Source organism: Trachemys scripta, chromosome 1, assembly GCF_013100865.1.
Source record: "Trachemys scripta elegans isolate TJP31775 chromosome 1, CAS_Tse_1.0, whole genome shotgun sequence".
Taxonomy (NCBI): domain Eukaryota; kingdom Metazoa; phylum Chordata; order Testudines; family Emydidae; genus Trachemys; species Trachemys scripta.
Genome location: NC_048298.1, coordinates 58,984,054 through 59,011,930, shown reverse-complemented (window position 1 = coordinate 59,011,930; position 27,877 = coordinate 58,984,054). Strand labels below are relative to the sequence as shown.

General features: G+C 37.9%; 1 protein-coding gene across 8 annotated transcripts in view; it reads right to left on the bottom strand.

Moving 5' to 3' along the window:
- Positions 1–4,621: 4,621 nt before the first annotated feature.
- USP15 (ubiquitin specific peptidase 15) overlaps positions 4,622–27,877 on the bottom strand; it is a 139,791-nt gene continuing 116,535 nt past the window's right edge. For 7 of the 8 annotated variants that reach the window (XM_034770281.1, XM_034770288.1, XM_034770297.1 and 4 more), the window contains 11 exons: positions 22,032–22,115; positions 21,832–21,926; positions 19,754–19,945; positions 18,375–18,490; positions 17,067–17,342; positions 16,602–16,672; positions 16,093–16,208; positions 12,284–12,433; positions 11,479–11,582; positions 10,643–10,731; positions 4,622–6,532 (listed from right to left, as the gene is read on the bottom strand). In XM_034770281.1, the coding sequence (XP_034626172.1) occupies positions 6,347–6,532; positions 10,643–10,731; positions 11,479–11,582; positions 12,284–12,433; positions 16,093–16,208; positions 16,602–16,672; positions 17,067–17,342; positions 18,375–18,490; positions 19,754–19,945; positions 21,832–21,926; positions 22,032–22,115 (1,479 nt within the window). In that variant the 3' untranslated portion in view covers positions 4,622–6,346. Of the gene's footprint in view, positions 6,533–10,642; positions 10,732–11,478; positions 11,583–12,283; positions 12,434–16,089; positions 16,225–16,601; positions 16,673–17,066; positions 17,343–18,374; positions 18,491–19,753; positions 19,946–21,831; positions 21,927–22,031; positions 22,116–27,877 lie in introns of those variants that run through there. The other variant, XM_034770304.1, reaches the window with a different exon arrangement.

The window sequence follows — 27,877 nt, the reverse complement described above, 5'->3', positions numbered from 1 at the left end:
ATTCTTGGGGGAAAGAATCTCTTTGCTTCACAATACGAATGTTTAGCATATCTGGCACGTAAATACCTTGCAACGCCCCGGCTACAAAAGTACCATGCAAATACCTGTTCTCACTTTCTGGAGACATTGTAAATAAGAAGAGGGCAGCATTATCTCCCGTAAATGTAAACAAACTTGTTTGTCTGAGTGATTGGCTGAACAAGAAGTAGGACTGAGTGGACTTGTAGGCTCTGAAGTTTTACATTGTTCTGTTTTTGAATGCAGTTATGTAACAAAAAAATCTACATTTTGTAAGTTGCACTTTCACAACAAAGATTGCACTACAGTACTCGTATGAGATGAATTGAAAAATACTATTTTTTCATTTTACAGTGAAATATTTGTAACAAAAAATAATACAGACTTTGATTTCAATTGCAACACAGAATGCAATATATATGAAAATGTAGGAAAAATCCAAAATATTTAATAAATTTCAACTGGTATTCTATTGTTTAACAGTGCAATTAGAACTGCAATTAATATTTTTTTAAATTGTGATTTTTTTTTGAGTTAATCACATGAGTTAACTGTGATTAATCAACAGCCCTACTTTAGATATATTTTTCCCCTCTATAAGCAATGTAAAATGTTGTTGCTAACATTAGCAGCTTTCTTAGCCTAGCTTCGCAAAGCTTCATAGGAGTCTTGATTAACAATTCTTTAGTATCACATAGAGCTTTAGGCCTATGTGTTAACACCCTCCTCCACTTGTCACCGTAACAATTTATTATAATGACACCTTTACCTCATTAATCTTTGGTGTGATTTGAAATGTTCATTTAGTAGCTCCATTTAATACCTTAAGGCAGTTTTTTGTTGTTGTTGCTTTTGCACTATTATCTGTAAGTGGCAAAACAGAATTAATACAGTATAATAATATTAACAAGAAAATTGTATCTTTTAAATGCATGGGAATTATCGATACTTCAGAATTACCATTTTGAATGAGACTTTCAATTGTTCCTTGGACTGGGCCATACTCTTACTAATTAAATAACATGATATTCTTTTTATCTTATAACATCTTAATTTAGAATTAAAGGATTTATGTGGACCCTTGAATTGGGGTACATATTGGTCAAGATGTGTTTCTTTTGAAATACTATCAATTGTGGTTTCTTTTTTCCAAATTGAGACAGTAGTAACAACTGTGTTCAATGATAATTTTTCCTAGAGGTGTAAAATGGAAGTTGTCAGTAACTGGACATGTTAAAAAGCCATATTGGTAGTTTTTGTGGTTAGGTACCACACAGTTGTGTCCCCTTCATATTACAGGTTATCCTCACAACTGGATTATGCTATTTGGTGAGCCAGGCACGACACAGTAGTGACTAACTCACTGATCTTGTTGGTCTCTTCTTCTAGTCAGGCATATCCACAGACTGGAATTGTGATGCCAATCACATCACGCTTACATACATACAAATTTTCCTTAACAGAGCAACAGGCTGTGTGAGGGGCTCTTCATATTCTGGATTCATCACAATATACAAAATATTCCAGTATATGCAGGAGTTCCTTATTAATGTTTCCTTCCAGGTAACCTATTAAGTGGACAGCTGCCAACCTAACAAATACTTAGCTGGAAGGATTAAGCATGGGCAAATACAAAATAAAATAAATATATAGGAGACTGGCCATTGAAATACAATTAATTTTACATCATCGTCATTAAGATGTGGGGTTACTGATCCCAAGTTAGCCAAAATACCAGTTTTTTGAGTATTTGAAATAGCAATTGAGTTATTCTAGAACAGCATTTCTCAAATGCAGCCATCAGTGAAGCTTTTTGTGGCCATGACAGCCTCCAAAGAATGGGCGGAGATTGGGTGGACAAAGCAGCAGCCCCTCCCTGCAGCGCTCAGCTGTTGCTCCTGAATAGCTGTTACCAATGGCAGTGAGATGCGCCGCCTTGATGTTTTTGCGCTAGCGTAACCAGCAGGGATCGGTGCCCCGCACCATGCAATCTCCTCAGGGAGACACATAGCCAGTGTCGCGCCAGAGGTGGCTCGTCAGCGGAGGTGGCTGCAGCATTCAGTCACCAGGGTGCTCTCCAAACTAAATAATGCAACGTAGACACCATGCGTCTGACGAAGTGGGTATTCACCCACGAAAGCTTATGCTCCAATACATCTGTTAGTCTATAAGGTGCCACAGGACTCTTTGTCGTTTAATGTAGACACCAGTACATTGTTAGATTTAAATCCTATAATTTAGATCAATTATCAATTTTAGGATAAAACTTAGTGTTTTAAACCTTGTTTTAAAAGCATAATTAAAGAGAAGAAAGAAAATAATGAATAATAAGCCAGTGGTTAGCTATTAAAGAAATATCAGAAAGGAAAGAGTTTGTAAAGGCATTAAAATTAGCAAGGTAAATAGCAAAGCATTTGAACATACAAGATCTAGGATAAGTTATTTTAGCTGTTTTTGGAAGAGGTCGCCTGTCTGCATTTAGCATGATTCATGGAAGCTTCCCGCTTTGTTACACCAAAGCTATTTTTTGGTAACTGTTTGCGCCTTTCTTTGCCTTCCTAAGTTTCTACTTTTTTTTTTTTTTTTTTTTTAAGTATGCTGTACTCTTATTAATCTTATCTCTTGCTTTTTGTAAATTGTGAGAGAGGAAGCAGGTTCGGTTTCTAAAACTCAAGTTACCACTTGAACTCTTTAGGGTTTTTTTAAACCTTTGTTCTCTGAGTTATATAGAGAACAAGCACAACCATAGGGCATTTCCTACATTTTGCAGGTGGTGCAAATATAATACTCCCTGATTCCAAGCATATGTATTTAAGCAGTTGCAAAAATAAGTTAGCAAAAACAGATTACCACCTTTAGATAAATTTTCACTCTAATGTAAAATCTGCTTAACATTTTTTATGATCTTTCTTAGCCTAACTTCAAAGTTTTATGTGAGTCTTAATAAACAAACCTTTAGCATAACTTAGAGCTTCAGACCTATACATTACCACCTTGAAAGCAAAAGTACTGAAATTTTGTTTCTAATCATTCTTTTAAACTACTGTCATGGCAACTTGACAACATGGAAAAGTGCTCCTGGAAAAACACACTTAAGTTGCTAACAAGTCATAGAATCGTAGAAATGTAGGGCTGGAAGCGACCTTGATAAGTCATCAACCTCCCTGGGTAACCTATTCCAGAGCTTAACTACCCTTATAGTTAAAAAGTTTTTCCTAGTATCTTTTCCTAAATCTCCCTTGCTGGAGATCAAGCCCTCTCTGCATACCAAACACAGCCTATGTTGCCTGGAAATCCCTTCTACTTGGCCACAGCCTGTTTGCCAGCAAAATGAGCATTTCCAAAGTAAGCTCTTAAAATGAATAAACAAAACTACTATACATAAATGCTAATACTTCAAAAAATCCAAGGGACTGGACCGATGCTGAGCTGTGGTTAACGACTGCTCAGCGCAGCAGAAGGGGATACACATATGCTACCAATATGGGAACATGCATTGCAGTCCAGCTAGTCGTGGCCCAAAACAGATGAGATCAAATAATTTTGGTCTATGTCCCACCCTAAGAAAACATTTTGAAGCCACTGTTGCATATTCAATAGCCACTACACTGGTGATATTCACAGAAATGTTTTTCAAGGCAAAGGGGAAAAAAAGACTTCAAAAAACTCCAGGTGTGCCAAACAAAGACTGGGTGGGAGAAAAGTGACAGAGTTGGGAATCTAGGTCTCCTGAATGCAAGCCCACTTCTCACACTACTAGAATCACGATATGGGGCTTTTTCAGTTATCAGAGGCAACATATAGGAATGTTTCCAAAAATAAGCAACATCTTTAGAGACATTGCAAAAAGTAAGCAATATTTTCTATCAGAGAGGTTGAAATTTACAACCAACTGAAAAACTTAAGTATCAGAGGGGTAGCCGTGTTAGTCTGGATCTGTAAAAAGCGACAAAGAAAGCTTATGCTCCAATACGTCTGTTAGTCTATAAGGTGCCACAGGACTCTGTCGCTTTTGAAAAAACTTAAATTTACCACTAGCAATGGAGACAATAAGTGTGGGCTATAGATTTAGGTTCTTCTCATAAGCTTGAAGTTCAGTATCTGAATAATAGGTTGCTTTAACTATTTCATTTAAATAATATTTAAACATATTTTTCCAAACATTACAACTCAGAAACTAACTTTTCTCATACATTCAGAATTAGAGCCACATTTCCTAGGTCTCAAACTTATGTCAAAGTTAAGATGGCACCTTATTTTTGAGTGCTAATTATTCTTTATTACAGTTGAAAAACTACATTTTTAGTGACCATCTTTATAATAGATGTAGTGATTTAGATCTCTTACATCGTGTGACATATTAACTTTAAGAATTTATTTTACTGCCTTTTGGGCCTCTTGGAACTAGACATATGGCAGAAAAAAACAAGTCATTTCACATGTTCCACCTGTTGTCTGGAAATACCACGCATCTTATTGTGATTAGCCATTAATGACCATGTTGTAACCAAAGATTATGTAGGTTCTGGTAGCATTTGGTCATCTACCCATTAAGCAAAACCTTTTGGCAAGATTTATTTTAGTAAGAAATTGAAAGACTAAATAAGGCCTTGAATAGCTTTATTGAAATCTGTATTAAATAAACATGCGCATTTCAAATGTAAACCCAAGTGAACTCAAGTGCAGACAAAATTTTAACCTCTGTCATGCAGGAGGTTAGTTTACATTAAAAAAAAAACTCAGAAAGCAGCTTTAAAATACCAGGATGAAACACCAGCTTTAATATCAAGGTATAATGCAAAGCCATGTCCAACATACCTCATTTATATCCTGGTCAAATGCAATTTTTTAAACTTTTTAATGCTAACATAAATAAATAATTTACCAAAATGTGCACTCACAGAGTGAACTTTTATTTACAATACACAATTTATAACCTATTGTATTTGATTAGTTCAAGTGAAGAACATCATACTTTTTGCTTTTCATAACAGTGGGACACAAAGCAATTCTTCAGGTAGTAGATATGTGAAGTGTGCCCCCACACTTAAGAGCTCCTATCAAAGGCAGTATTGTATACAAATCAACAATACATTCGTCCAACTAGATCAAAGGGAAAGCAGCAAATTAAAAATGTTTCAAATTGTCACACTTATTTTTGGCATCCTGGACTCTTGAACATGGTTAACTAAAATCCAATTCAAGGTTTGTATGCTTTATATACTGTATAGGTTCTGACTCTTGAACATGCAAATGCCAATTCTCCTTTAATAAGTTACCTTTTGAGATAAGCTGTAAGGCTATGGTGCTTCCATCAGGAACACACACAGAAAATTAACAGACCTACCTTTAAAACCAATTGTTCATTAACAATTTAAAGGCAAGTTATGTGGAAAAAATTCTTTTATCTAAGCCTGACACACAGTCATTACTATGGATACAGAATACTATTAAATCTGTCCCTATAACAAAGTAGTTTGAAAGCTGCCAAACTACCCACATGGGAGGGCCAGGGGAGACTTACAGCACAATTTTAAATTTTGGAGAGACACCAGATTAAAGTTATGCATGGCTTATAAGCAAGATAACAGGAATTATAATGTCAACAGAATAGATCCAACAAGCAACAAGGGATACTTACATTTAATTGAAAAAGTTTGTTAATTCAGCATGAAATCCAGAACCTGTTCCACAGCAGCAATAAGATGAACATAATAATCTGGATGTTTAATTATACCACAAAAGGTTAAAACACCTTTTCAAGATATTTTCTTCTATCATGATTGAGTTTAAAATTGGTCAACATTAATTTCTAGGGAGAAACTTGAAAATTTGGTGTTTCAGGAATACTACTTCTCATATTTATGCCACATGTACTAGCTAAATAATAGTAGTACATGTGACAGCCTAATATACATGAATAAAATCATCCAAAAACTAGGCTCTCCACCGTAGTATTCTTGTAATACTAAGAAAATAAATGACCAAAGTCCACAAATTTAACATTTTAGTTATTAACTCACATCCCAAATGAAGAAAACATAATTCATCAAAACAGCAGCAGAAAACTTAAAAGGGGTTTATTTGTGATATCCTGTAGATAGCTTGTGAATACAAGTCTGTAAATGTATTAGAGACAATTTCTGTTTAAGTTTTCATTGTGTTTCACTTCAAGTACTGCACATATTAAAATGCAATAAAGGATTTACATTCTGTTATCTGAAATTCCCCATCTCAGATTTTATTTTTAATTTGGTGGGCAATTTCATTCTTTCAATAGATATCTCCAATGAGAAAGTCTTTCTTTTTATGGCTTCTAGGTCCTCTATTAGTTAGTGTGCATACAATTTTCATTTTCTATATCATTCTCATTTTCATTGCTGTCTTCATCACTCTCTAATGGGACGCCTGTGGCAGCTGAAGCACCTTGTTTAGTTTCCCGGTCAAGAGGGAAAAACCCAGTTCCACTGATAGTGTCCTGTCTCTGGTAGAAGAGCACATATGCTGCTTTGGACTGTCAAACAAGAAAAAACAAACTGTTACTACCTTAATGATCATCAAAGGCAAATCTTTTGCTTTTTGAGAGAAGCTCTCCCATCAACATAGCGTTGTCTCCACAGGGGTTAGGTCATAATAACTATGTCACATGGGGTGTGGATTTTTCACACCCCTGAGCAATGTAGTTATACTGATATAGGTCTGCAGTGTAGACCTGGCCTGAGTTAGTTTCCCAGACCTGAAGAGGAGCTCTGTGTAACCCTGAAAGCTTGTGTCTCTCACCAGCAGAAGTTGGTTCAATAAAAGATATTACCTCACCCACCTTGTGTCTCTAACATTGAGTGCTACCTTTATTATGAGTGTGTAATGGTTTTATGTTGGGAGTGTTGTATTTTCTAGGAAACAAGATTAATTCACAGCTCAGTACATTTTTTTTTGAGTGGGTAGGGGAGGAAATTTGAATAAGTTTATAGTTAACTTAAATTCCTCCCCCACAAAGAAGCCATATTTATCAGTATAAACATATGCCCTATATCACTGAAGTTTGCTCTTACAAACTACTGTAAGAGTGACAGATTACCCACCTAGAGAGTATACAACAACAAAGAATCAAAGTTCCCCCACCCCCTGGCTACATTAAATCAAGTACAACAAATGAAGAATTATCAAGCAAGACAGAAATGAATGGCATGCGCAAATAAGCTCTTTAACACATTAAAATGACCCCTCTGCACACATGAGTGTCGATTCTCTCCCATCCTGTGTTGTTTTGGTCAAGAAGTAATGGGATTTTAACTAAGAAAATTTAGCACATAAGTCACTTAACATTGCCAATTTTGAACACCTTCAACGTTTGCATAAGGAACCTAGAATTTAGCAGTGGGAGGACACAATATTATATAATATATATATGATGAGTTGCACGGATAGACCATTGAAATTTCTAGCACTAAATCCTAATTGCTATGACTCAAATAAACAAGGACAAGATTAATGGAACTCAAGAAACCTATCTATGGAGAAAGCACCAGAGGAAATGTGTAATCCAATTCATGGCAACTCCAGGGATTTTACCATATTATTGTCAGATTATTTTAAGAAATGTTCAGTGTTGTCAAAACTGACACCCTTAGTTTAATGGCATCAGTCACACTGAAAAACAACTTGAAGAAATCAGACAAATACATTTGGCAAGTATTGTTTAGCTCTGTTGTCTAGTAATGAATGTGTGCACTTTAATAAGGGCTCTCTTTCTCAGAGTGGCTCTTTCCACATGGATGCTATAGTAAATAATCATGTATTTGATATCACAGTCTGTTGATAGGAAAATGTCTGGTGTCGTAAGTTCAACATTATCTCTACACTTGTAGGTCTAAATGGGATAAAGAAAACAATCCTAGTGAAACAAAAACACTGCATGTTAATGGAAAAAGTTTTTGAAGTACAGTAAATGTATAGAATTTATAAATTAGGGCAGTCAAGCAATTCAAAAAACTTAATCATGATTAATTGTGCTGTTAAACAATAGAATACCATTTATTTAAAATATTTTTGGATGTTTTCCACATATTTAAATATATTGATTTCAATTTCAACTCAGAATGCAAAGTGTACAGTGCTCACTTTGTATTTATTTTTTATTATAAATATTTGCACTGTAAAAATAAATAGTATTTTTCAATTCACTTAATACAAGTACTGTAGTGCAATCTCCATCATGAAAGTTGAATTTACAAATGTATAATTATGCGCAAAAAATAACTGCATTCAAAAATAAAACAATGTCAAACTTTAGAGCCTACAAGTCCACTCAGTCCTACTTGTTCAGCCAATCGCTCAGATAAGTTTGTTTACATGTGCAGGAGATACTGCTGCCTGCTTCTTGTTTACAATGTCACCTGAAAGTGAGAACAGGAGTTTGCATGGCACTGTTGTAGCCAGCATCGCAAGATATTTACATTCCAGATTCGCGAAAGATTTGTATGTCTCTTTATGTTTCAACCACCATTACAGAAGATATGTGTCCAAGCTGATGATGGGTTCTGCTTGACAGGGCCAGTTCTAGGATTTTTGCCGCCCCAAGCAAAAACAATTTTGGTCCGCCCCCCTCAACCCCCCCTATTTTTCTTACCCCACCCCCGGCCCCGCCTCAACTCTGCCCCTTCCCCAAATCCCCAGCCCTGCCTCCTCCCCCGCAGGCTCTCAAGCCTAGGAGGGAGGGAGGGAGAGGGAGAAGCAGCGCATGCGCCTCGGCCACTCGGGGTCTCCCCCTCCCTCCCAGGCTTTCAAACATGGGAGGGAGGGGGAGATGCCGAGTGGCCGCGGCACGCGAAACAGCTGATTCGCGCGCCACTGCTCCCCCTCCCTCCCAGGCTCTCAAACCCGGGAGGGAGGGGGAGATCCCGAGCGGCCGCGGCGCGCGAATCAGCTGTTTCTTTTTTGGTGGTTAGGGTTCTGTAGTTTCTGCAGAGTGTTGCTCTTTTAAGACTTCTGAAATCCCTCAGATTTTGGAAGGCACTTCAGATTCTTAAACCTTGGACCGAGTGCTGTAGCTATTTTTAGAAATCTCACATTGGTACCTTCTTTGCGTTTTGTCAAATCTGCAGTGAAAGTGTTCTTAAAACGAACAACATGCTCAGTCATCATCTGAGACTGCTATAACATGAAATATATGGCAGAATGCGGGTAAAACAGAGCAGGAGACATACAATTCTCCCCCAAGGAGTTCAGTCACAAATGTAATTAACACATTATCTTTTAATGAGCATCATCAGCATGGAAACATGTCCTCTGGAACGAAGCATGAAGAGGCATACAAATGTTCAGCATATCTGGAACGTAAATATCTTGCAATGCCGTCTACAAAAGTGCCATGGGAACACCTGTTCTCACTTTCAGGTGACACTGTAAACAAGAGGCGGGCAGCATTATCTCCTGCAAATGTAAACAAACTAGTTTCTCTTAGCGACTGGATGAACAAGAAGTAGGACTGAGGGGACTTGTAAGCTCTACAGCAGGGGTTCTCAAACTTCATTGCACCGTGACCCTCTTCTAACCACAAAAATTACTACATGACCCCAGGAGTGGGACTGAAGCCTGAGTACAAGGGCTTCAGCCCCAGGCATTGGGCTTTAGTCCAGGCAGTGGGTATTGGGCTTCAGCTTGGCCCCAGGCTTTGGCTTCCGCACTGGGCCCCAGAAAATCTAAGCCAGCCTTGGTCACCCCATTAAAATGGGGTCCCAACCCACTTTGGGGTCCCGAGCCACAGTTTGAGAACCGCTGCACTAAAGTTTTACATTGTTTTGTTTTCAGTGCAGTTATGTAACAAAAAAACCCAACGTTTATAAGTTGCACTTTCACAACAAGAGATTGCACTACAGTACTTGTATGAGGTGAATTGCAAAATACTATTTCTTTAGTTTATCATTTTTACAGTGCAAATATTTGTAATGAAATGTAATATAAAGTGAGCACTGTACACTTTATATTCTGTGTTGTAATTGAAATCAATATATTTGAAAATGTATAAAATATTTTTGGAGGTTTTTCTAAATTTCCATTAGTATTCTATTGTTTAGCAGCGTGATTAAAAATCAAAAAAATTAATTGCATGCGTTAACTGAGATTAATTGACAGCCCCAGCATGAATGCAACAGAATATCTGAACATTTTTCAAAATCCCTTTAAGGTTTCAATGGTGTTTCCTCCCACCCCCGCGTTAATTTATATTAGCCACATGTCCTTTTTCCCTTCTTTGCAATTGCTTTCTCACAAGAGGGGTGAGCTTGCTAGTTTGTTTGTTTTTTTTAAAGTAGAATTTAATAAACAGGGCAAAGTTTGCTGAGCAAGAGTTTGAACCATTACCTTAAGATAGGCAGATAGCTGTTGCTACGCTTAAAGTATAATAAACATGCAAACAGTCCTCAAACTTCTGCTGAAATCTGCTGGTTTTTGGAATGTAAACAGAAACTGTTGTGTGTTTGCACTGTCCCTTAAACAAATCAAAAGGCTGCCAAAGTTAACAAACTATTAACTACAAATTAGTTTTCAGGTTTTGAAGATTTATGCTTTTTTCCTCCCAGATAAGAAACAGTAGCTGTGATTTCAGAAAAACAAGGATACTTGCCACTATTTGGTCCTCAGATGCAGTTGATACACTACTGTCATCAAAGTAGTACCATTTTCCATCATCTTTATTTTTTGCAAAAGCAGTATCTAGGATCCAAAAGAAGCATGTTAACTAAGAACTCTGGCAACTGAGCAAAATAAATCTATAAAGAATTCAAGCTGGTCCTCATCAAACATATGACTTTTGAATCTCATTATAGCTAATATGGTATAAACTTATTAACAGTAGCCGTATCATAGCTATAAGATTCATACTTCCAACCAGCCTTTTTCTTTTTCATTATGTTAACCCAAGTATTCCAGGTTTAGGTATTTTTTCACTCCATTAACAGCAAGAAAAGCATATGCCAATTTAGCTTTCACCTTTTTAAAAGAGTGTTAAAGGAAAGGGCAGTCAGCCAGAATAAAGGTTCTTAGTGGCTTTTACCCAACTCTTCATTCCTCTCCTCCCTTTGAATGAGAGGCATAACTGCATATAAAATCTCAGACCAGGAAGGCAAAGTGAGTTGATATTACAGCATTGTAGTACTTTTTGGAGAATAAATATGTCCCTTCCATGACAGACTCAGCCAAAACAAAGTACAAAAGAACTTAACATTATTCTTGAAAGCTCATCTCAAATAGATATTTGTATTCAACTACTGTATACTTTTCAAGTAACAGAATTAAATGACATGGGTATTTTTTTTAATTTTTTTTTTTTTTTTTTGCCCTTTGGCCATTTTTTAAAAATGCAGCTGATTAGTAAGAGTCAGTTTTAGTGCTAATAAACAGTCAAAATAAAACAGAACAGAAAGTTAATATGTAAAATAATGGTGTTCAAAATTAACTTACAATGCCCTCCTCCCATTCCTCCATAGTGGTTGGACACAGCAATCAAATTATAGCGGCAAGGCCCTGCATTTGGATTAATAAGGAACTCTGACATATCCAAGTCACTGTTTAAAGAAAAGCTCACATTATGTTAATGTTTTTTTTTTTACAACTGTTGCTTAACATTTGAGTGTTGTCTTCGGGCCCTTTTATTTTAAAACATATCCTACTGGAGCCAAACAGTGGCACAAAGCCTCATATATAGGAAAACACAACTGACACAACACTGGAAATGTTGGGAGTGCACACATTCTCTCTTCTGATCTAACACAACAGGTATGGGATCAGAGGTTGTACATACACACCCTTCTCGATTCTCAAATTTACATAAAAAGAATTTAAACATAAGTTAGCTTCAAACAAACACTTATCCTGGCTTCCACTTTGTTCAACTGCCTCTATACGGTATCTTAACATATATTAACCTGTAGCTGTCAAAGTCAAATATCTCCTTCCAGAGTCCTTTGCCAATGCCACTCAGTGAATTATTTTTCACACCTATCTGAATATTTTACTTGTTTCGTGTTAGTCAGTCCTCCATCCCACAGCCTCCATTTTCTACATCTTCTGCTCAAGAGTATTGCTTTTTCCACATTAGTGCTGACTTGATCGGTAAATTTAAACTAATATATTTTGCAAATTAAGCATGGACCCATTGAATATAAATGTTAATTAAAAGATGAATTTAATTTAATCTCAAAACGTTAGGCAGGTTACAAATGTGAAAGCTAACATTTAAATATTTCAATTCAAAAGTTTTTCTTACTTTATTGGAAAATCAACCAGTGTATCCAGCTTGTCCCTCATATATCTACTGTAAGAAAAGCGCTTTAGATGTACTACCAGTACTGGGGGCAGTGACCACAAATCTAACTTTTTGGTTGCTTGCTGATGTTCTTTACAGTTTGGACAATACCTAAAAGAAAGACAGTCACTTTAGCATTCATAAAGAGTGCAGGCACTAAAGTGTTTCACCAACAAGAAAGATATACCAGGTTGGGAGCTGAATGTGTAAAGGCTTACACACATAAAACCAAACATTTACCTTCAGTGCACTGTTTAATGGCCTGAACCTGAAAGATAGCTCTCTTGAAATTAATGTGAGCTGTGGGTGCTCAGCCCCTTCCAGGGATCAAGACTTATTTTAAATATTTGAAATATAAACGTAAAGGAAAAAAGTCAAATTGCAAAGATACTATATAATATGTCTCAGTGCTAGTCTTTATAGATTTTTTTTTAAAGCAGAAAAACTGAATTTAACCTTCTGAACTCAAAAGACGCTGAAGGAATATGGAATATTTCAGCAAGTTATGAGCATCTGGAAAGAAAAAGGTTTCTTACCAGTAACTGTGGTTCTTCAAGTGTCACTTCTCACATCCACACATGTGGGATATGCTCCCACCCCACTGCCATTGAACTTCGAGCATTCGAGAAATGCAGTGACCACTGCAACCACAAAAGTTCCCACTAACAGCAGTGAACATTTGTAACAGAGATAAGAGTCTGTGCAATCCCTAGCTGCCTTGGTTCCTCCTCCTGAATCTTTGAGAGAATACAATTCCAAGGAAGTAGGGAAGGTGGGCAGGTAAGAATCATGAAAAATAATCTTTTCTTTGAAGCGGCTTCTGCATATTTCCACTTGGGCGAATATAAGTAACAGCACAACTTCTAGGAAGGCAGGCTGAGTTCTAATTAGAAAGGACTGCAGAACTGCCCTCCCAAAGCAAACATCATATCAAGATGACAAGTTAAGAGAATGGTGCTGCATGAAAAAAACTCCAGGTAGAATAGTCTTGAATATTTCTATAATGGAATCCTTGCTGAGGCAGGTCAATGATGTTGCTTTAGCCCTACAAGCCTGAGCTCCAAGATTACCAGGTGCTGACATCAAAGCCAAAGGGCAATTTTATTTTTAATTTAGATTTCTATGAAATGTTTAAAAAACGCTCTGGGTGCCTTTGATATACATTAAAAACACAATCTAGCTTAAACAAAAATAAGTGCACCAACTTCCCAGCCAAAAGAGGGAAAGAGGAAAAAACCCACAATCAGCATACGTGCATTTTGATAGGCTCTAAGTGGAAATGACATTCTTCTTACACTGCTTTCCAAAAGATACAAAAAAAAAAAGTGCAGGTAACTTTAATTTTATCTAATTAAAAACCTCCAAGCTCTCTTAATGGATATTAGGAAAAATTATTTCACTAAGAGGGTGGTGAAGCACTGGAATGGGTTACCTAGGGAGGTGATGGAATCTCCTTCCTTAGAGGTTTTTAAGGCCCGGCTTGACAAAGCCCTGGCTGGGATGATTTAGTTGGGGATTGGTCCTGCTTTGAGCAGGGGGTTGGACTAGATGACCTCCTGAGGTCCCTTCCAACCCTGATATTCTATGATTCTAACATTAAGGGTGTGGGCATCTACCTTTCCCTGTTGAGAATGAAATTTTGGAAAGAAATCCAGGATATTACATGGTCTGGTTTAGATGGAACCTGTCACCTTTCTTTTTTTTTTTTTTTTTTTTTTTTTTAAGATAAGTATCTTGGATGAACACGAATGATTATGACAACTTTGTGCCTCTGGAATATGGCAAAGGGAGGATCAGCCATCAAAGCCTACAAGTCACTCACCTTTCTTGAAGTTCTAATTTTGATTAAGAAAGCTGTCGTTAGTGACTAATGGAATAAAGTGGACTCTCCCAAAGTTTCAAAGGGCACAGTCATTAACTATATCAAGCATTAAATTGACATCTCCCATCAGGACATGTTCTCCATGTGATGGGATATTTGAAGACTTTACAATAGTCAGTGGGAATGTGGTATGTTGAGATGGTAGACAAATCACTTTTGATTAGATGAAGAGGCAAAGAAACTTCAGTTATATTAAACAGTTCATAATACATTAAGTAGACCACAGCATGGAGACGGGTTCTAATCTGCTGCCACAGCGAAAACCTTTTCCATTTCTAGGTGTAACATTTCAATGTGATTTTTTTCCTCGACTGCTACAAGATACTCTGAACCCTTGCAGAGGTCAGTGTCCCATGACCTAAGATGCAAGATTAAGTGACTCCAAAATGGGATGGTCTTGGCTAAGGATATCTGATGATTAATCCAGGAGATTCATGTACCAGTACTTCATGAGACCTGCCCTGACATCACTGGCCAGTTTGTGTTTATGTGGAAGCACAAACAAAACACTAGAAGATCAATCAAGACTTTCCCAGCACTTAGATTCAGATAATGCAGCCCTGACTCCTTGTTGTCAGAGCAGGTCTGAAACTGGACTCAGATTTCTTTCAACTTTAAACCACAGCACCAAAAGCTTCTTTCCCCTCATTTCGGACTGCTTCAAATCCACTGAAAATCTATTCTTGTCCCTGCACGGGTCCAGGACAAGTCCCGACCAAAGGACAGATTCCAGGGTCTGATGTGTAAGGCCGCCACTGTGAGGAAGTCCTAAAATAGAGAGTGCCTGTCCTCCTTAGTTTGAGCTGTAAAGGCCTTCCATGCTGAGCAACAAACTGGAAAATAGCCTTACGTGCGGCAGGTCAGGCAGCAATTACGTATATTTGATTCCAGGAAGGTGGAGGGGTGTCAAATAATCTGCTTAAAAATGTTTTTTTCCCCTCTCTTGTCTGCGTCTTCTGAATTGGACAGGATGCCCTGGAACAGAGTCTGCCTGGGATTCAAACTGCACAGTGATCTAGAAACTATACCTGAACACAATCCAAACTACAACAACAAGCTAACAGGAGATTTTAGGTTAAAAAAAAATAAGGAAGGTTCTCTGGTTACAGAGTGAAGCTAGCTGCAGAAAGGAAGGAAGGAAGGAATTAGGTGGCCACCTGCAGAGCCTCTTGAACATCTGGTGCTGTGAAGAGCTCCCATGAGGTTCCAATGCGCACCGCTTTCTAAAACATCCCCAAAGCTCATTGGTACTGAGGGAACATCTCACAATTGAGAATATTCAGATGTCCCCTTATAGAAGAACAGCAGTTTATAATATATATGTTGGTTTGAAAATTCAACAATACTACATAGCTGGCACATTTAAAAAGTCCAACTGGTCTGAAATATTCTACCAGTTGCAGAGACATCACTAGAACAAGTAGAATCTCTCACGCTAATGAAATTTTTCATGAACAAAGCTTTTCATATATAAATATAAACACACAGTAAGTGTTTGTGTAGAAAAGATTTAATAGATGACAAACTTTTCAATCTCAGCTAGAACCATTCTCATTCTAATCACTTCACTACAAATCTGTACCGAAGTGGTTCTCAAATTGTTTTGTAATGCAGACCAGCCCCCCTCCTATTCATGCTTGCATGGACTGTATCCCTTCCCATATGCAATCATATAACATACCAGTAGCAGTTACAGCAATTGCTTACATAGTAAAGAAAATATTTAATGCATCTTTAGCTGTGTTTTCATGCAGTTTAGATGGAAACAAGGACTGCAAGAACCACATGACCAATCTGCAGCTCACCAGCAAGTGCTCCATGGACCACAGTTTGAAACACACTGTCTACAGAACTAGTTCAGCACATCAAGTTTCATTTTTGCTCTTACCATGGATCTTCAGCACCTAGTTTCTCCTTTGTTGTAAATAGTTCAATGCAATCTTTTAATTTCACAAAGGGCTTTTTTGGAGGTTTATATTCCACACTTTCATGTTTTTCAAAATCCTAAAGAGAAGTATTTCTTGAGTTAAGAGAACAAATGAAACAAAACTCATTTTAGTGATATCGTCTTACTATGAGCAGTACCTACAAGCACCTAAATATGGAAAACTACTCAGAATGTGTTCAAATGTAATTAAATTTCACAACTTTTAGATTTATTTTTCAAAATTAGTAAGCCTCAGATCACCGAAATTGATAGATATAAGGTTGTTTTTTTCTTTAGGTTTCTTTTATGGTAAAATATTTAGTTTATTACAAAATGCACTCTCTCTCTCTACTCTTTCTTTGAAATATTTCTAGAAATCTACACTTAACATAAATAGTGCATTAAACCATATATCTGTATGATAAAAGTTTAGTAATTGCTGAAAAAGGAGTGCAAAATAAATGGCTTACCTCTGCTGCATTATCATCAAAGTATCTTTTTTTCATTTCAGGATCCCAATCCAAAGCAAGAAAGGATCTTTCTAAGAAGGAAAACACATGTTTCCCTCAAAAATACATTATCTGAAAGTGTATGTTTAATTTGTACCGATTACTAATCAAAATAAACTAAAATAACTGTTAATACAAGTTTAAGAAAATCCAAAATTTGGTTTCATTAAAATGTGTGAAAGTTATGTATTTCTAAAAATCAACAGCTTGCAATGTCAAGCTGAACAATGTTTGTTGGCTCGAACAAGAGATGATACACATTTTCCTGAAGACAGATTATGAGCACATAGATACATATATGTATGTACTGGGAAAAAAAAACACGTAGCCTACCAACAGAAGGTACAGCTGTTCAAGGAAAGTGGTACCAGAAACACAAAAAGCATTGTGATCAAATTTAACCAAACCCATCCCCCAGTGACTTACCATCAAGCCTAAGTTGCCTATCATCAAATCTAATATGTCTGGTATCATCTTTGATATAGTTGATATCAGTACTGCCTAAATTGTTGAACTGGAATGTAAACAATCGTTTTTTGTGTCCCATGAGTAGTTGACCTTTGCAAGTTTCCTCAGTACACAATCCATTTTCAGAATCATTGTCTCCTCCAACTGAGTCTTCAGATTGGCTGTTTTCATTCTCTGAAGGAAGTTCCTGATCTTGGCTGGATTCGTCATCTTGTTCATCTGTCTCCATTTCACCTAACGAAATAGGACGTAGTTCAACAAATCTGACAATGCATTCCATTTAGGCAGCATTTTAAGGTGCCACATTTTTCCTCCTACTATAAAATTTTGAATTGTTATTGAAATTAGGAGAACCAGCAAGATCTAGACTGAATGGTAAGATGTTTGTTACACTCCACAGGACTTGTGGCTTTTTGATTTTCTGGTAAGTACCTCATATGGTCTTCCTTCCACATACACCAGAGGTGAAGACAGTTTCTTACAAATTGGAAAGGACCCATCCTCACTCTACACACAACTTTACATATGTACTGCTGCCATTTTCAATTTCACTTTAATGTTTCCCCATTCAGCCAGTGTTCTCACACACTCCTCTTTTCACTTTCCTCATGCTATCAGCGCATACACTGGAATTTTCAACTAAACTCTCTCTAGATATTTATGACAAAGAAATATTTTCTTCTTTTGAGCCTAGATGTCTGTGAACATGCTAAGAGTCCAACCAGCAAAAGGAAACCTGATACCACATTTTTAAGAGTTTAACTCCTAGCTAACAGGTCACTGCCACTCTAATTCTGCTAAGTTCCATGCAATTACTGTCTATTGAACAAATTGCCTTAAAAGTTAATAGAAGAAAAATAACAGTCCAGCTGAGTTTAGTAAATTTGAAGCCTGAAGTAGCTACACCACTCAAAAGGAAGTTTAAATATCAAGGCTTTTAAGCCTCAAAATTGCCAATTTTAAAACATAAATTTGGGGGCTAGTCTGGTGGTGTAGTAGCAATGCGTTATCCTGACACCCAGGGAGTCAAATCTTGCTAAGTGAGAACTGGAACTGCTGCAATGAACACTCTTCGCATCAGTTTTTAACACTGCCTTTAGCTTAAGCTTGCCTGCAGCGACACAGACTTAATGTGATGGTTTTGAGGGGGTGGTTAGAATAAAGAGGAAAAAGGGAGAATTACAGTACTTGCAGCAGAAAGACATTAAAATATGAATCTTACACTGAATGCAAAATATTAAACAAATGTAACTATTCAAGCCTTACTTGGGGATCCTTCTTCATGTATTCCATTTGGGCCATTACCATTGATACCATGGTCCTTACAGCAGTGTAGGGATCCTTCAGTGTCTTCACTTTCAGTACATGTTTTCACATATCGGCTAAAATAAACAATTGAAAATAATAATGAGCATTTGTATACCACTGGGTTTTGTTTAAGATGTGTATTTGCTTGTAAAGTATATGTGAACTGAAAATACAGTAGGTAGTGTAAATGCTCTTACAAAGTACTGTATTCCTGCAATAAGTCACAGTTACACTAAATGAATAAAGTTAACTCATATCAATTGCTGCAACAAACTGTTTCTGAAGCACATTTCTTCTTGCTTTTTCTATAGAGTTATTTTTGTGTGTGTGACCTCCTGTGCTCTATATTAGTTTCTGTTTTATTTAGTATCCCAATCATATTGTCTATATAACTGGTCAGATATAGAAAAATATAGAAAAATTTTGTACACCTCGTACAAGTACTATGAGGACATGTCTACAAGAGAAAGTTATACCAGTATAAAGGTAAGGTATGAATTTAAACTGATATAATTATACCTGAAGAAGAGTTTTGTATAGCTCAAAAACTTGTCTCTCTCACTAACAGAAGTTGGTCCAATAAAAGATATTACCTCATCCACCCACCGGTATAATTTCCTGTGTGGAGGTTCCTTTTCCAGAATGAGGGCACGTCTTCACTACCCGCCGGATCAGCGGGTAGCAATTGATCTATCGGAGATCGATTTATCGCGTCTAGTGTAGACATGATAAAATCGATCCCCGATCGCTCTGACGTCGACTCCGGAACTCCACCGCAGCGAGAGGCGGAAGCGGAGTCAACGGGGGAGCAGCAGCGGTCGACTCACCACTGTCCTCACAGCCAGGTAACTCGACCTAAGATACGCTATTCGCGTAGCTGATGTTACGTATCTTAGGTTGACTCCCCCCCATAGTGTAGACCTAGCCTAAGAGTCTCCACGGGGACAGCTATACCAGGATAGCTATTCTGGTATAACAGATGAAACTTTCCCATGTAGACAAGCCCTAACTGACTGATTAAACAATGCCCCCTCCCCTCACAAACCCAAAACCAAAAAAACCTCTTCCCTCCCAAATATAACCACCCTCCTTCAAACATGACACCAATTTTGGATGATGTAAATGCCATCAAAAATCAAACTAAAACCAAGTCTAGTTTGGCTCTCAAGAGGTTAAAAACTTGAGTAAAAATATAGTCTTATTTTACAGAAAACAAATATAACTGCCTGTGAAAATTTAATCAGAGTTCCCTAACAATGCATATAAAAAGCAATCATCTACAGAACCTGATTATTACTGTTATTTACATTGAATTTTTTTTCAAGTAATATTCTTACCACATTCTCAACAGCAGAAGGTTATACAGTTTATCTTCAGTATTGTTTCTAGGCACTGTTATAAGAAAAGGTTGACCAAAGAGCGAAGAACCACTATGGTGGCTGTAACTAGTGTGTCTATACTTTTCCCTTAAACAAACAGGAATTATGACTTGCTCTGTATCCTCTGTTCTGTTGATAGCGATTTCAAATCTTAAAAAATAGAAAAGCAGGTGAGACAGAGGTCATTTAGAAGAATCTGACAGAAAACCAAGACTTCTGTTTATTGCATGTTTCTTCTATGCTATTAATTTATTTACCTGAAACTAAACCCAACTCCACACAAATTTATACTTAATATTAGGGCTGTCAAGCAATTGAAAAAAATAATCGTGATTAGTCATGCAATTAAACAATTAAAATAATAATAGAATATCATTTATTTAAATCTTTTTGGACGTTTTCTACATTTTCAAATATACTAATTAAATTACAACACAATACAAAGTGCATAAGGCTCACTTTATACTTATTTTTATTACAAATATTTGCACTGTATAAAACAAAAGAAATAGTACTTTTCAGTTCACCCAATACAAATACTGTAGTGGAATCTCTATCATGACAGTTGAACTTGCAAATGTAGAATTATGTAAAAAAAAATTGCATTCAAAAATAAAACAATGGAAAACGTTAAAGCCTATGAGTCCGCTCAATCCTACCTCTTGTTCAGTCAATCGCTAAGAGAAACAAGTTTGTTTACATTTGCAGGAGATAATGCTGCCCACTTCTTGTTTACAATGTCACCTGAAAGTGAGAACAGGCATTCACCTGGCAATTTTGTAGCTGGCATTGCAAGGTATTTACCTGCCAGATATGCTAAACATTCATATGCCCCTTCATACTTCGGCCACCATTCCAGAGCACGTATCCATGCTGATGATGGGTTTTGCTCGATAACAATTCAAAGCAGTGTGGACCGATGCACGTTCATTTTCATCATATGAGTCAGATGCTACCAGCAAAAGGTTGATTTTCTGTTTTGGTCGTTCGGGTTCTGTAGTTTCCATATCGGACATATGAATGTTGCTCTTTTAACTCTTCTGAAAGCAAGCTCCACACCTTGTCCCTCTCAGATTTTGGAAGGCACTTCAGATTCGAAACCTTGGGTCGAGTGCTGTAGCTATCTTTAGAAATCTCACATTGGTATTTTCTTTGCATTTTGTCAAATCTGCAGTGAAGTGTTCTTAAAATGAACATGTGTCAAATCTGCAGTGAAGTGTTCTTAAAATGAACATGTGCTGGGTCATCATCTGAGACTGCTACAACATGAAATATATGGCAGAATGCAGGTAAAATAGAGTAGGAGACATACAATTCTCCCACAAGAAGTTCAGTCACAAATGTAATTAATGTATTTTTTTCTAACGAGCATCATCAGCATGGAAGCATGTCCTCTGGAATGGTGGCCAAAGCATGAACGGGCATATGAATGCTTAGCATATCTGGCACGTAAATACCTTGCCGGCTACAAAATCACCACACAAACGCTTGTTCTCACTTTCAGCTGACATTGTAAATAAGAAGTGGGCAGCATTATCTCCTGTAAATGTAAACAAACTTGTTTGTCTTAGCGATTGGCTGAATAAAAAGTAAAACTGAGTGGACTTGTAGGCTCTAAAGTTTTACGTTGTTTTGTTTTGGAGTGCAGTTATGTAACAAAAAATATTTATATTTGTAAATTGCACTTTCACAATAAAGGGATTGCACTACAATCTCTACAGAAATACTATTTCTTTTATCATTTGTACAGGGCAAATATTTGTAATAAAAATAATATACAGTGAGCACTGTACACTTTGTATTCTGTGTTGTAATTGAAATCAATATATTTGAAAATGTAGAAAAACATTCAAAATATGTAGTAAATTTCAATTCTATTGTTTAACAGTGCGATTAAAACTGCGATTAATCGTGATTAATTTTTTAATCATTATTAATTTTTTTGAGTTAATCTCATGAGTTAGCTGGAATTAATCGACGTCCCTACTTAATATAAAAGTACTTCCTGACAAGAAAAAGAGAATATTTGAACTTACACATAGATGTCATCGCGTTCCATAATACTACTCAAATTTTCATCCATAGCAAATATTCTGTGGAACCTATGATTGTATATATCAGTAACTATCATCTAAAAGGAAATCAAAAATTAAGTCATTCTCTTAAATTGGTTTAAAAACAATGCAAATATTTAACATTGGGCTATGTATAAATGATTACCTCAGCAATGTCTTACCTTATCTGCAGCAACACCAGACAATGCTGACAGTGCTGTGCAAAGGTCCAGTATATTTCCAATTTTCGGAACAACTACTTTGTACTAAAAAACAAAATGTGATAATTTCTCACTCTTAAAGGACTGAAGCCACCTGAGAAAAGTTGTCATATGTCCACAGTGTGTGTACCCCCTTAATGTGTGTCTTTAAATTCTTATTTAGATTCTCAGTGTGCATGGAATTTACAACCTACCATGTAACATATTTACTCATTACATTTATTTGTTAGTACAAATACATTTTGGACATCCACAGTTTTAATCGTCTAAAAGTGAACATACTGAATATTACATATAATATTCTACAATGTGCTATTTCATGTGAAGCCACTTCTACTTTTCCATACAAAAAACCAACCGTGCAATGTATTTAGACACAGGGTAATAATTTTCAGAAACACCTATACCCCATTTTCAAAAGTGACTTAGGCCTGGTCTATTCTACAAAGTTAGGTCAAAGTAATCTGCCTTGCCTTGACGTATTTATGCATGAGTCTACACTCAAATTTGTCTCTGGCAAACATAAGCAGCCTGTTATGGTAACACAGTTCAACCACCTCCCCAAAATGACTTTGAGCCATAAGAACAACCATACTGGCTCAGACCAAATGTCCATGTAGCCCAGTATCCTGTCTTCCGACAGTGGCCAATGCCAGATGTCCAAGAGGGAATGAACAGAACAGGTAATCATCAAGTAATCCATTCCTTGTCGCCTATTCCCATTTTCTGGCAAACAGAGGCTAGGGACGCCATTAACATTTAGTCGACCTACTAAGGTCAATACAGTGTAAGTGCAGACACTGCATGACCTATGTCAACTCTAACAGTTCTCCAGCAGCTGTTCAACAAAGCTTTTCCCTGCAACAGTGACTGGTCACAACTGTGAATTCCACTGCCCCGGAATTGTCACAGACCAGAAAACCACCGTCTAAACTCCTGTGTATTTCTGATATGCCTTTTCCTCACTGCCCACTTTGGCAAGCACACCTAGCAGCTCTCCCTTGTGTGCAGCTGTCTAACCGACCACATCAGCTCTATGTACTAGAAATGCTCCTGCCTAGAGAGATAGGAGATATTGGATCTCCTGTGCCTGTGGGGAGAAGAAGCTGTGTACGCACACCTACAGACCAGTCATATGAATGTGGACATCGACAAGCAGATTGCACAGGGGTTGCAGGAGAAGGGGTACAAAAGGGATCAGTAACACTGCAGCATGAAAACAAAGGAACTGTGACAGGCATACAAAGCCAAGGAGGCTAGCAATCAATCTGGTGCTGAGTCACAGACTTGACGCTTTTACAAAACGCTGCATGAGGCTCACCGCAGCACCCCACAGACACTGTGGACACCTAGGAGGAGTCTGGACAGAGACCCTTGCAGTGGACAGGAGGATGGGAACCCAGTGAGGGGGTGAGGGTGCCTAGCTATGCCACAAGCCAGGACCTATTCAAGACTCCACCACAGCCTAGACAGTCCCAACAGCTATGCATGGGTGAGCCCGATGAAGGGGAAGGAATCTTGTGTAAATGCATGCATGTGTTTTTCCTTACAATGTTTAAATGTAAAGAGGTGCCCAGCCCAACTCTTAAGTTAATAGGACACAGGTATCAATTTTTCGTTGTTTTACTTGTACAAGAAACGGTAGCGGTGCAATGAACAGAAATAGTGTTATCTGCAAAAAGAACAGGAGTACTTGTGGCACCTTAGAGACTAACAAATTTATTAGAGCATAAGCTTTCGTGGACTACAGCCCACTTCTTCGGATGCATATAGAGTGGAATAAATATTGAGGAGATATATATACACACATACAGAGAGCATAAACAGGTGGGAGTTGTCTTACCAATTCTGAGAGGCCAATTAAGTAAGAGGAAAAAAACAACTTTTGAAGTGATAATCAAGATAGCCCAGTACAGACAGTTTGATAAGAAGTGTGAGAATACTTACAAGGGGAGATAGATTCAATGTTTGTAATGGCTCAGCCATTCCCAGTCCTTATTCAATCCTGAGTTGATTGTGTCTAGTTTGCATATCAATTCCAGCTCAGCAGTCTCTCGTTGGAGTCTGTTTTTGAAGTTTTTCTGTTGTAAGATAGCCACCTGCAGGTCTGACATTGAATGACCAGACAGGTTAAAGTGTTCTCCCACTGGTTTTTGAGTATTATGATTCCTGATGTCAGATTTGTGTCCATTAATTCTTTTGCGTAGAGACTGTCCGGTTTGGCCAATGTACATGGCAGAGGGGCATTGCTGGCACATGATGGCATATATCACATTGGTAGATGTGAAGGTGAACGAGCCCCTGATGGTATGGCTGATGTGATTAGATCCTATGATGATGTCACTTAAATAGATATGTGGACAGAGTTGGCATCGGGCTTTATTACAAGAATAGGTTCCTGGGTCAGTGGTTTTGTTCAGTGATGTGTGGTTGCTGGTGAGTATTTGCTTTAGGTTGGGGGGTTGTCTGTAAGCGAGGACAGGTCTGTCTCCCAAGATCTGTGAGAGTAAAGGATCATCTTTCAGGATAGGTTGTAGATCTCTGATGATGCGCTGGAGAGGTTTTAGTTGGGGGCTGAAACTGTTATCTGCTTTTCATGTCCCAGTAGGGTAAGGTTGGGGGGACATACAGAGCAATTTTGTTTATATACACAGGAATGTCCCTTGTATCCTCTTGAGAGAGCCTGATGAAACTTTCATGGAGATATGCAGCAATCCTCCCCTGAAGGTTTCTAGAGATGGCAGCATTATTTCTTTTACTGCAATAGGCCATTCACCCACACAAGTCCGCAATGACTTCGGCAGACACCACTACAGTAAACAGGCTAGTGGCATACAGGTCTGGCAGCTTTGGGATGCCAGCAGCAGCTGTGTTCTCTGTCCCTTTGTTATCCTCAGAAGTGACATATCAGCTAAAATCACCACTGCCTTTTGAAAAAAGTGCCTGTACTCAGTGCCATTGACCTGTACTTGTAACCATGGCAACAGGGGCCAATATTTCATTTTTTCATGCAACAACAAATCTTATTTCCCTCTTGCTCCATTCCCCGACTCCTGCCCCTCGTGGGCCCTTCTCATCATGGTGGGGGCTAGAGAGCAGTGTTAAGAAGAGTCGAGCCAAAGCTGAAGTGCGAACAAGCATGTCTTATTAAAATTTTTATAGGAATAAGGGAAGGGAGTTTTGAAACATATCTTTCTGTTGTGACTGTAAATAGAATGATTCATCTGTCTGGTTTATCTGTAGCTGCTGCTGTTGTGGTCTTGAACAGTGCCCCTTCCACAGCTACGGAACGCATGACCCTGATGACGAGGAGAAAGAAGAGGACCAGGGAGAACATAAGAACAGACATACTGCGTCAGACCAAAGGTCCATCTAGCCCAGTATCCGGTCTTCCGACAGTGGCCAATGCCAGGTGTTTCAGAGGGTATGAGCAGAATAGGTAATCATCAAGTGATCCATCCACTGTCGATCATTCCCAGCTTCAGGCAAACAGAAGCTAAGGACACAATCACTGCCCATTCTGGCTAATAACTATTGATGGACCTATCCTCCATGAATTTATCTAGTTCTTTTTTGAACCCTGTTATAGTCTTGGCCTTCACAACATCCTCTGGCAAAAAGTTCCACAGGTTGACTGTGCATTGTGTGAAGAAATACTTTTTTGTTTGTTTTAAACCTGCTGCCTATTAATCTCATTTGGTGACCCCAAGTTCTTGTGTTATGAGTAAATAACACTTATTTACTTTCTCCACATCCATCACGATTTTATAGATCTCTATCATACCTCCCCAGTTGTCTTTTCCAAGCTGAAAAGTCTCAGTCTTATTAATCTCTCCTCATACGAAAGCTGTTCCATCCCCCTAATCATTTTTGTTGTCCTATTCTGAACTTTTTCCAATTCTAGTATATTTTTTTTGAGAGGGTGGTATTCAAGATGTGGATATACCATGGATTTATGTAGGGCAATATGATATTTTGTTGTATTATCCCTTTCTTAATGATTCCCAATATTCTGTTAGCTTTATTGACTTGCCACTCCATATTGAGTGGATGTTTTCAGAGAACTATCAACATTAACTCCAAGATCTTTTTCTTTGAGTGGTAACAGCTAATTTAGACGCCATTTTATATGTATAGTTGGGATTATGTTTTCCAAAGTGCGTTACTTCGCATTTATCAACATCGAATTTCATCTGCCATTTTGTTGCTCAGTCACCCAGTTTTGTGAGATCCTTTTGTAACTCTTCACAGTCTGCTTTAGACTTAACTATCTTGAGTAGCTTTGTATCATCTGCAGATTTTGCCACCCCACTGTTCTCAGTACAAACCCCTAGGGGACACCACTATTTACCTTTCTCTATTCTGAGAACTGAACTTTTATTCCTACCCTTTGTTTCCTTTCTTTTAACCAGTTAACGATCCATGAGAGAACCTTCCCTCTTATCCCATGACCGCTTACTTTGCTTAGGAGCCTTTGATGAGGGACCTTGTCAAAGGCTTTCTGAAAATTTAAGTACATTATACTGGATTACTCTTGTCCTCATGCTTGTGGACACCCTTAAAGAATTCTAGTAGATTCATGTTCAGTGACCTTCTGCAAGCGAGTGCTGCACTGGACCATGAACAAAGGGTCTGGGGAGTCAATATACCAGACAACATGGAGGATGAAAGAGCAGACAAGAAAAAGGGTCAGGAGTCCCAGCAGAAAAAAAGAGAGGGAGATGCACAAGGATATAATGGGTCTTTTTTTGTCACCAAATACAAATGCTGTATACTCTTGTTGACCTACAGATTCAACAATCATGGACTTGCCACCCCCTTTGCAGTCAGTGGAGAACTCCATTTTAGCACTTTCCTATACTCTCCAACATTCCACATGGCATCAGGGGCCACATCTGTACTCATACCACTCAATGGAAGGGGACGGTAAGGACAACCACAGGTCCACATACATTGATTTACGAGAGCCACACTTGGTGTTATGTGTAACCAAAATGGACTGAAATGGACAGGAATGTTTTCTGCCTTTCTAATTTTAAAGTTCTGTTAATTTATGCTAGAAGTTTGTATTATACTGTCTTTTTATTATTTGCACATTTCTTGCACTGTTTTTACTATGTAGTAGATTTGTTTTTTGAAAATAACTCATCTTTATTAAATTCACAACACATACTGAAGAATACAAAGCAGAACTCAAAGCACGCACTACTTGTAATTGTACATGACCACAGAACTCAGATTCAGTTTAACACACAATGTAATGATTATTAAATATACAGCAAGCACTGCATAATTTATATGTTTAGCAAAAGACACAGTGTAATATTTATAAATGTACAACTCACACTACAAAATTCCTAACAGCCCTCAGAAACCTCAGGGCCAGAGCACAACCCAGCACAGCACCTTACTGTGGCTGACCATTGAAGAGGTCTTCTAAGATCTCCCTCAACTGCATATCTCCATGTTGAGCTCTTATAATGGCTCTTGTATCTGTCTGGCTGTTCGAACTCAGAAGGCAGCCACTCAAGCGCCACGGGGCAGCAACTTTTCCGCCATTGACTCACAGATATTTCCCAAGACACAACAGGCAGCTATAACCATTGGGATATTTTTCTTACTTAGATCCAATCTTGTGAGTAGATACCACCAGCATCCTTTCAATCTAAAACCACATTCAATTGTCATTCTGCATCTGGTGAGCTGGTAGTTGCATCTTTCCTTGATGCTGTCAAGAAGCCATCCACTGGCCACCATGAGCCAGAGGAGCAAGGCGTACACCTGATTTGTATTTCTGTATCACCAAT